At 46.5% G+C, this 11,114-nt stretch overlaps 1 protein-coding gene across 2 annotated transcripts in view; it reads right to left on the minus strand.

Moving 5' to 3' along the window:
• DNAAF4 (dynein axonemal assembly factor 4) overlaps positions 1 to 8,778 on the minus strand; it is a 90,403-nt gene extending 81,625 nt beyond the window's left edge. Inside the window, exons 1-2 of one of the 2 annotated variants that reach the window (XM_077473988.1) lie at positions 8,589 to 8,778; positions 2,729 to 2,876 (exon numbers count right to left, since the gene is read on the minus strand). In XM_077473988.1, coding sequence (XP_077330114.1) covers positions 2,729 to 2,876; positions 8,589 to 8,711 — 271 coding nt within the window. In that variant the 5' untranslated portion in view covers positions 8,712 to 8,778. The remainder of the gene's footprint in view (positions 1 to 2,728; positions 2,877 to 8,588) is intronic. The other variant, XM_077473987.1, reaches the window with a different exon arrangement.
• Positions 8,779 to 11,114: the final 2,336 nt, after the last annotated feature.

The following is an 11,114-nucleotide window of genomic DNA, read 5'->3' on the forward strand; positions in this document are numbered from 1 at the left end:
TCCATTGTATGGCTTTCCCTGCAGCAGCTGAAAGCCAACAGGAGGTGCGAGAAGAAGAAGAAGAAGACAACTTTCAGCTGCTGCAGACAGAGCCATACAGGGGATTGGTTATCTACGGCCATGAGTGTGGGGGAAGAGGAGGGGGCTTCCTCCATCCACTTTGTTTGTGTGGATGGAGGAATCTGTTGCTGAACACAGCCAAAAAACTGTGTATGGTCAGCTTAAGGCAGAACTTCACCCAAAAGGGGAAGTTCCGCTTTTCCACCTCATTCCCCCCTCCGTCTCTCCAATAATTGGGATATTTTATTGGAAAGGGGGGGGCACAACCTTATTCTGACAGGTAACCACTCCAATTTGTAGTCAGATCATCGCTGCGGCAATCTGAGCAGAGTTTCGGCCCCCTCCTTCCCCCCCACAGCCTCTTGGGACATGTCACAGAAGACTGTGGGACCAATTGTGGGGCGCAGCGTGGCTCACGCATGTGCAGCCGATTGTGAAGCCGCAGGGAGTCACAGTCAGCTGCCCACAGTTATGCCTAGTATACATGGGCCGAATGTTGAGAGACATGGACCAGTTCAATAAAAAACGAGCCGACATTCAGCCTGTGTGTATGTGAGCTGGTCCGACAGAAGCCCATCGTTTGCCCGCCTTCTGTGGGATGAGCATACTGGAAAACCAGCAGCCAACTGGCTCCCATCAGCACTCTAAGCTAATGGCTGAGAGCGCTGATTGAAGTGTTGTGGTGGGGGGCCGCCCGCCTGTCAGAACAGCTCAGCAGGGGGAGATTGCTGTACTTACGTTGGATCATTAGTACAGTAGCTGCGAACAGCGCTGGGTTGAATGAAAAAAACTAGTAGTGTGTACCAGGCTTTAGGATGCCAGCGTCTGCAGACCGGCAAGGAGGCAAGTCAGGTGAGGACTTTGCTGGATCTTGGGACGGGGAAGACCCCTTTCACACCGGAGTGTCTTTAAGGCGCTAAAGCGCTAAAAATAGCGCCTGAAAAAATCAGCTCCATTCCCTCCAGTGTGAAAGCCCGAGGGCTTTTACACTGGAGCGGTGTGCTGGCAGGGAGTCAGAAAAAGTCCTGCCAGCAGCTTGTTTGGATCGGTAAAGGAGCAGTGAACGCACTGCTGCTCCCCATTGAAATCAATGGGGCAGCTCTGCGATACCACCGGCAAAACACCGCTCCAGCAGCGTTTTGTGTGTGGGTTTAACCCCTTTTCGACCACTAGTGGAGGGTTAAAACCGCCCTCTAGCGGCCAAATAGCGCCACTAAAACTACGGTAAAGCAGCACTAAAAATAGCACTGCTTTACCGCTGACGCCCGGGGGCGGCTCAGTGTGAAAGGAGTGTTAGTGTGTGTTTTTAAATGTCAGCAGCTACAGTATTTGTAGTTGCTGACTTTTACATTTTTGTTTACAGGGTGAAGAATCGCTTTAAAAATTAAAAAGAATCCACACCAAACTCCACAAATATTGCTATGAATTGTTACAAAAATCCTCTTCAGCACAGGCCACACCTGCACATTGAAACTGGTCATAAACGCTTCATAAACGCTTCAACTTTCTCTTGTTCAGTCCAGTGGGCAAAATGAGGGAAATCCATTGATTACCCCATACGCACCAAGCAATGTGGAAAAAGGAATGTCAGCTGCTGGATATTGTATTCAGCAGTCACTGCTCCAGCAGCTGCTAAATAACTGAACTGTGCTTATATCTGATTGGATGCAAGGGCTGTTCAGCCAACCAATTTTGGAACTGCAACTTTGGTAAAACATTTAAAAAACAACTTTTGTTGAGCAGGGGGGCGAAGGGATCAGTGGACAGTTGCCAACCCCAGCTAGAATTTCAGCCGATTCAACAGGAATCAGCTCAAAGTCAAGCAGTGTATAGCCAGCTTGAGCCCTCAAAGGCTTGTACACATACTCAGAGTAGTCAAAGTAAATTTTCAAGTAATAGATACAGTAGATTTATGTCCACTTGGCATCCTTCTTAAAATGGAGCAGTAAGTTCCATTCCTTAAACCCCCATATAAACTATCTCAAATAATTTACTGCAGAGCTGAAGTTTCAACCTCATATAGCACATAGTATTAAAAACACATATATACACATATGCATAATGGCTTATAATGGTATGAAAGCAAAGGCTCATTTACACAGGCGGCCAGGGGTAGTAAAAGCAAATGATTGAGTTGCAGTTTTACCTCCCCAATCTAAACACAGAAATGCCGGGAACGCCTTCCCTGAGTGGTCGGGAGGGGGGTCCCGGGGGAAGCCGGGGACCATGCCGCCTATGGCTGTACACATGCTGCATCCGCGATGATTTGCTTTGCAGCCACAGCAAAAATGATATTGCACGTTGCATTCAGCTGAATGTGGCCAAACTGCCCTGCAACCTGCAGCAAGTTGGATCTGCATTTTGTGGGCTAAATCAGGCGGGGATGCGAAGGCATATCACATCCTCACTGCCTGGCAAACGCTACCATGGATCACTTTTTAAAGGGACAGCAATAATAGCCATACATGTGAACGATCCCCAAGATGGTTTAGAGGCTGAATTACAAGCACAGTGGTCATGGAAAGGCTGCATACTGGTGCTTTGCTACCCTTAAGAAGCAGAGGAAGAAATGTATTATTCAAGATGCAACTCGTCTGCGGTTTTGCACAGTGTTGCTGCAAAAAAACAAAAACAAATAAATTACCCTCACAGTATGGAGCGTACTTACTATTAGCAGCAGACAGGGTTTCCCAAATAGACGGCTCCTGCTTATGTAGGGTAAAGAGGATGACTCCATTGCCAATCTTTGCACTACTTTTGTCAACATCAATAGGGGACAGTGGAAATATTTCAAACAAGAATGGGGGGAAATTCACCTATATATTAGAAAGAGAACACAAACCGTCATTATTCATTATTGTAAGATAAAAGAAAAAGGCAGCTCAGCCCTCGCTACTCTCTACCATTCACTCTTTAACCACTTAAGCCTCTTTTTTATATGTGTTGTTTACAAGTTAAAATGGTGGCCGTTGCAATACTTTCTATCACACTGTATTTGGCAGCGGTCTTACAAGGGCACTTTTTTGGAAAAAATATTGTTTTTTTTTTATTTAAAAAAATAAGACAACAGTAAAGTTAGCCACATTTTTTTTTATACTGTGAAAGATAATGTTTTGCCGAGTAAAATGATACCCAATATGTCACGCTTCAAAATTGCACCCGCTCGTGGAATGGCGACAAACTTTTCCCCTTAAAAATATCCAGGGCTAGAATTATTGCTCTCGCTCTACCAATCGCAGCGATACCTCACATGTGTGGTTTGAACAGTTTTCAATATGCGGGCCCTACTCACGTATGCGTTCGCTTCTGCACGCGAGCTAGGTGGGACGGGGTGTGTTTAAAAAAATAAAAAATTTTTTACCTTTTATTTTTACATTGTTTTTAAAAAAAACATACGCAGCACAGGAAAGGACCCGATCGCCTCCTCCGCTACCGATGGCTCCGGTAAGCGGTGGATGGTGTGGGAGAGCGGCGGGAGGGTAGCACCTTTCCCACCGCTGATAACGGTGATCTCGCGGCGAACCCACCGCAGAGAACACCATTATCATAAACAGGACCGACTCCTGTAAAGATGGATATCTTGGTTGTGGCAGCAGCTGCTGCCGTTACCGAGATATCCCTCTTCAAAGTATCGACGTATATGTACAGGAGCGGTCCTTAAGTAGTTAAGATCTATGAGCGGAAGTGAAGTTTTGACGTAGTTTACGCCCTGCAATGTTATGGAGAAGGGTGGGGGCCATCTTCTCACTCATCTCCACACCCAGCAAGGGTGAAGATACGATCGCCTCCACTGATGGCTCCAGTAAACGGGGGCCCTCTCCTGCCACCGATAAAAGTGATCTTGCGGCGAATCCACCACAGAGACCACTCTTCTCAGAAAGTGGACTGTCAGCCGAAGAAGAGGATACCGGGGTTATGGCAGCTAGCTGCTGCCATAACTACGATATCCCTCTTCATAAACTTAGGATGTATATCGGGGTGCGGCGGTCCGTAATTGGTTAACTCAACATACACTGCCAATCCAAAGCCAGGTTGGTAGTATTCATCTTTTTAGTATGGTTGTAAACCTCAGACATGAAATAAGAACAAAGAATATCCCTCTATAGTGTGTACTTGTCTCAATAAGGAGCACTAAGTGTCAGTTCTGTCTGTTGCTTTGTTTCTCTGCTATCAGCATGAATCACTTCTGACAAGTTTTCCTGACACCAAGAGAAAAAAAGGTGACAGGGGAGAGACTTCCAGCTGATTGACAGCATCAGCTCTGTCCCATTTGCTGTGTGGCAGAGGATGTGTTATTTCCCTTCAATCATGGTCTGGAAGTCCCACCAGTGACCATTCCTCCTGCTCTACACTGACAACATAAAGCCACTTCCTTGTCTTGACCTCCAGATCACGCTGCTGACCGACCCAGAGATTGAAAGCAGTCTGCTAATTAGTTTTGATGAAGGAGTCACCTACCAAAAGTACCAACTCAATTTTTACATATAGAGTCTTTTATTTCACCCCAAGCAAGAAGACTGGATCCTGGCCTACAGCCAAGACCAAAAATTGTTCAGTTCATCAGAGTTTGGCAGACATTGGCTCCTTCTGAGCGAGTCTGTGGCACCAAATCGATTTTACTGGCATCAGGTACGAGATTGAAATTCCAAACACTCCAAGACCGCCAGTACCTCTATGGATACACCTGGGTAGGTTTTTCCCAACAGCGCTTTTGGCTTTTCCATTAGTTTGGAGGCCACCACATTCTGGTAAGCTGCTATCTTCTACATTGTTGGTGGAGAGGATCTGGGGGAAGATGGCTCTCCTATACATACAACTATCTGTTTTACTCTTCACTTGTGGATACTGCCTTTCTGGGACGCTGGAATCTATTTTTCACAATTTATTTTCTTTTTGGACTTTTTTGATGAACTTTAATATTTCATTATATCACATTTATTGTTACAATGTTACATTTATTTTTGAGGTCATGGTACATGTCATTTTTGTGATAGCGCTGCACTATATGTGTATTAATTGAGAATCTATGGCAAGACATGAAAATTGCTGTTCACAGACGCTCTCCATCCAAGCTGACAGAGCTTGAGCTATATTGCAAAGAAAAATGGGCAAAAATGTCACTCTAGATGTGCAAAGCTGGTAGAGACATCCCAAAAAAGACTTGCAGCTGTAATTGCAGTGAACAGTGGTTCTACAAAGTATTGACTCAGGGGGGCTGAATACAAATGCATGCCAAACTTTACATATTTATTTGTAAAAAATGTTGAAAACCATTTATAATTTTCCTTCCACTTCACAATTATGTGCCACTTTGTGCTGGTCTATCACATAAAATCCCAATAATATACGTTAACGTTTTTGGTTGTACCATGACAAAATGTGGAAAATCTCAAGGGGTATGAATACTTTTTCATTTATGTATTGCGATCTTCCCCTTTACCATTAGTAAAATCAAGATTTCAAAATCCAGGCAAACAGTAAAAAACGCCAAAGTGAATTCCATGTATGGATATTTTGTACATAGTTACATTATTGGTCCATCTTGGACCTATGTATATGCAGTAGGGATGCACCAAAATGTCGGCTGCCAAAACATACTGGCTGAAAATGGCCTTTTTGGCAATTTCCCGAAAGATAAAAACGGCCGATAATGAAGCCGAAAATGGGGCGGGCCTGGGCGGGGCCACACCCCCTGCCCCTGGTGCCGCCCATCATGGGGGTGTCCTATAGCTCAGGACAGAGGAGAGCCCCCGCCACCTTGTTGATTTGACACTCATTTAATATATATATATATATATATGTTTTTTGTTTAGAGCAATGATTAGCTATGAGTAAGCGCTAATTTTAGCGTGAAACGCGTCAGCATTTTTGCTCTATATTCTTTTTCCCTTTGCTGTTGTGACTTGTATGATGTAAAGATTTTTTAGTGGAAACAATAAAGGCACGATTCACTTTACTTGATCCGGAGTGCGGCTATCCAGAGTTCCTCTGTTCTTTTCCACTTGTTGATTTGAGCGTCACAGCTTTCATTTCAACAGCTATGTACACCCTGCTGTGCGCCGTCACATACAGCCGCCCCCCCCCCCCCCCCCGTCCGGTGGGGCTGTATGTGACGGCGCACAGCGGTGAACACACAGCTGTTGAAATTAAAGCTGTGATGTTCCCGCCGCTCAAACCAACAAGGCGGCGGCTCTCCTCTCTCTTCCCCTGCACAGGCAGTCTGCAATGGGGACACAGGCTGGCTGCACTGTGAACACAGGCAGGCTGCATTGATCACCTGTACCATGTCTGCAGTCTCTGACCATCTCCTGTACCATGTCCCCAGTCTCTGACCATCTCTTGTATAGAAATTTGTTTCTTTAAATAAGTTTCTGTATCGGTCATTTTCTATATCGGTTTTGGTTTTCAGCCTAGTGTATTTTTCATTTTCGGTTTCGGCACCAAAAAACCCATTCGGTGCACCCCTAATCTACAATACCACCATACCTGACTGATCCCCTTGGAAATCACTGAAGCAGACATTGCTACTCCAATGAACTAGCTTCCAGGGCCCACGCCAAGTGGCTGCCTTGCTGTTTAGTGAGCACCAGAGGCCTGCCGCACTGCATGGGCACCATTCAGAGAATGCTTTGCATTTTCTGAATTAATGTAAAGCCTTCTCTGATTGTATGAGGTGGAGAGCATAACATCACCACCCAGCCTCTCTAGCTCGTCCAATCAGAGAATGCTTTACAATTATTCCGAGAATTCAAAGCATTCTGTGAATGGCACCCAAGTCGAGAGGCTGACCAAATGTGTTCACAATGTAGCTGCTCTGTACAGGACCTGGAAACAAGTGGAGATCACTGGAGCTTTGCTGTCCTCTTCAGGCTGGGTTCACACCTATGCAAATTAGATGCAGGTTTCTCTGCATCCAATTCGCATAGCAGGAGAATGTGACTGGCTCCCTAGCTGGTTCACATATCTCCTTTGCGGCTGCGGAGCGCACTGCACAGAAATGCTGTGCATCTTTGGCTCCGTTTCAGGGCCAAATTCAGGCATAGAATCTGCCCTGATTCATCCCTGAAATGGGGAACAATGATCAGTGGATGGTGAGTGCAATGTTCTGGCTCCTGTAGACTATTGCTGCAGCTCAGATCTGTACTGAAGACCATCAATGGACTACAAGTGTGGCGACATCACGCTTATGTTCCATTGAGAACTGCAGCCTATCTACCACCGTAGAAGACATGACTTGTAGTTTTTTCATTGACAGATTTCTGTGATTAAATGGCACAACTATTTGGGTGGAGCGGCGCAGAGCCCTGCCAAATTCTACTGTATTAAATCATTAAGAATTTAAAAAGCATTCAGCTTTAGGGGGCATTCACACCGGAGAATACACCAATCAGATGTGAGAACCTCAGCGGCAGTTCCCGCAATGAGCTGTGAGCAGACAGAACCCGGGGTTCCCACATTGGCAGGTGTGAATGCACCTTTTAAGAAAACCTGTAGTGTGGAAATATAGAAGGTGCCATGGCTGAACGTAACTTTGGGAAAATGCTAGCTGCCAGGCTTTCATGCTGACTCAGTGTTTTCAGTACCCTCCACCCTGGATTATTAGCCCACAACCAGTAAACAGATTAGGAGTACTGGCAACAATTTTCCTGGTAGATGTGCTTGTTCCAGGTCGCAAAGCATCAACCAGCATGACAGCCAGGCGTCTAGCAATTTGAGGAGGTGCCTATGACTGCCAGACATCTAGCATTTTCAAGAGGTGCCCATGACTGCCAGACATCTAGCATTTTCAAGAGGTGCCCATGACTGCCAGGCTTCAAGCATTTTCAAGAGGTGCCTGTGGCAGCCAGGCTTCTAGCATTTTCAAGAGGTGCCTGTGGCAGCCAGGCTTCTAGCATTTTCAAGAGGTGCCCATGACCACCAGGCTTCTAGCATTTTCAAGGAGGTGCCCGTGACAGCCAGGCTTCTAGCATTTGCAGGAGGTGCCAATGACATCCAGGCATCTAGAATTTGCAAGAGGTGCCCATGACATCCAGACTTCTAGCATTTGCAGGAGGTGCCCATGACAGCCAGGCTTCTAGCATTTGCAAGAGGTGCCCATGACAGCCAGGCTTCTAGCGTTTGCAAGAGGTGCCCATGACAGCCAGGCTTCTAGTATTTTCAGGAGATGCCCATGACTGCCAGCCTTCTAGCATTTGCAGGAGGTGCCCATGACTGTCAGCCTTCTAGCATTTTCAGGAGGTGCCCATGACTGCCAGCCTTCTAGCATTTGCAGGAGGTGCCCATGACTGCCAGCCTTCTAGCATTTGCAGGAGGTGCCCATGACTGCCAGCCTTCTAGCATTTGCAGGAGGTGCCCGTGACAGCCAGGCTTCTAGCATTTGCAGGAGGTGCCCATGACTGCCAGCCTTCTAGCATTTGCAGGAGGTGCCCATGAAATTCAGGCTTCTAGCATTTGCAGTAGGTGCCCATGACTGCCAGGCTTCTAGCATTTTCAGTAGGACGAGGTGATCATTGTTGCTGTCCCCTCACCTTGATGTAGTCCTCGGTACACAGCACATTACTCTGGCACGCCTTGGCTCCCTTTAGCGGCACGGATATAAAAATCTCCTTCTCCGTCTGCTGCCAGGTGAAATCCTTCACTATGATCGGCATGATCCCGGTTCCAGCTGTATCCCCTGTTGCTATGGTAACTGTCAACTTCCTGGTGTCTTCCGCCTCCTGTCGCGGTACCATATCCGGTTGTGTACATCTTCCCACTGATTGGTGGGAGCAGGAATGACGTGTTCTGTCTCACTGAGCCATGTGCAGAAGGCGGGCTCTCCTCTATAGGGAGATTGGAGCGGTGTGACGGAACAGCTCCCATTGACTGTTGTATAATAAGAACATATCCTCCCCACTGTGAGGTGTTTCCTACTCTCTGTGACAGACTCATAAAACTGGTGCCAATTATGGAATACATTCTACGAGTGTCACATTGGAGGTATTGGGAGAATGGACGGATTGTTCCTGTGACTCACTTCTCTCTTGTTATATTAGCCACAGCAAAGGTTGGGGCTCCTGAGGTGGAGGCAACCAGTCAGAGGATTTACCTCAGATACAGCACTCTGCAATGGCTAACAGATAGAAGTTGTGGTGAGGTGGTAGCTGAAGGCAAAATTACCACCATACCTGCCAAATTTTTGAGATGGAAATGAGGGTTACCTATCAGCAAAGTATGCAGTCATAGGACACACCCCTTGTCACGCCCATTTAAAGGAGAATTGTACAAAAAAAAAAAGATTGGTTAAACTCGCAAGTGTTTTTATTTTTTTTTTTTTTTTTACCACTAATATTGCTTTATATTGGCTTTTGGAATTTACAAATGCAGCAATTTAGAAATCATGAAAGGTTTAGTGCTGGAAAAATAGGATTTTTGTACTCACCATAAAATCCTTTTCTCTGAAGTTCATTGACGGACAACATCATCTTCATCTTGACCTTAGGGTTATATCGCCCCCTTTAGGAAGGGACTAGGCAGAAACTGTTAAAACCAGCAATACTTGCACAGTACCGCCCAGGGGGCAGTCCTACTGGCTATAACCCCTCGCACTGCATCCAGCAGCTCAGTTTGTCAAAAGCAGTGCAAAAATAAACAGGAGGGGTGGGCGCTGTGTCCGTCAATGAACTTCAGAGAAAATGATTTTACGGTGAGTACAAAAATCCTAATTTCTTTGACGGACACAGCATCTTCATCTTGACCTTAGGGACGTCCCCAAGCAGTGTCAAAGAAACGAGGGGTGGGAACAGCAAGGAAATAACTCCACCAATAACAACCAGAGCTCCTCAACGGAGGAGTTGCAATCTTAAACAGCTGCCTGCAAAACCTTGCAGCCAAAGCAAGCATCCGAAGATGCGCTCACATCAACCTTGTAAAATTTTGTTAATGTGTGAATGGACGACCAGGTTGCCACCTTACACACCTGGGGAACAGACGATTGATGTTGGAAAGCCCAAGGATGCACCAATTGCGCAGAATGTGCTGTGACAAAAAGGGAGTCACCCGCCCCCTTATGGCATAAGACTGAACCACAATCTGTCTGCTCCACCGAGAAATGGTGGCCGATGAGACCGCCGCCCCTTCTTCGGACCAGCTACCGATTCAAACAGCGAGTTCGACCTCGGAAAAGGAGCCATAGAAGACGGATACACCCGCAGAGCCCGGACCATGTCCAAGGAATGTAAAGTCACCTCTTTGGGGTGTGACAGCCGAGGAAATAAGGATGGAAGCACAATGTCCTCATTTAGATGAAAGGCCTAAACAACCTTTGGCAGAAACGAAGGCTGCGGACGCAGCACCACTTAATCCTTGTGGACGATCAAGTAGGGAGACTTGCAAGACAAGGCCACCAACTCAGAAACCCTCCTAGCAGAAGTAATCGCCACTAGAAAGACTACTTTCTGAGAGAGACTCAATAAGGAGATCTCCCTAATGTTTTCAAACAGTGGTTTCTGAAGCACCAAGAGCACCAGATTCAAATCCCATGGAGGAAGCGGTGGTTGAACCAGAGGGGCCACATGTCAAACTCCCCGAATAAATTTACTCACCAATGGATGATTCGCCAAGGTTCGCTGAAAAAAGACAGCCAAAGCTGATATCTGCCCCTTGATGGTGCTTAAGGAAAGTTTCTAAACCACTCCTCGCTGCAGAAACAGCAGGATCCTGGAAATCGAATATGTTCACGTCGGCCACCCCATCTCCTCACACATGGAGATGTAGGCCTTTCACATACGATGATAAATCTTCAGAGAAGATGACTTCCGTGCCTTCAGCATAGTGGATATTACCAAATCCGCCATACCCCAGCCCCTTAGCACCTGGCTTTCAACATCCATGCCGTTAAAGCCAGTGACTGTAAAGCAGGATGAAGTATTGGACCTTGCGACAGAAGGTCCTCTCGCATCAGCACCATTTGTACTATGTCGGCGTGCCACGGATGCCAAGGCCAATCTGGGGCAATCAGAATTACCGGAATCCCCTCGACCTCCACTCTGCGAAGCAGATGTGGTAGACGTTTG

Source organism: Lithobates pipiens, unplaced genomic scaffold (assembly GCF_037356315.1).
Source record: "Lithobates pipiens isolate NorthernLeopardFrog02 unplaced genomic scaffold, aLitPip1_a1.2 Scaffold_8, whole genome shotgun sequence".
Classification (NCBI taxonomy): Eukaryota; Metazoa; Chordata; class Amphibia; order Anura; family Ranidae; genus Lithobates; species Lithobates pipiens.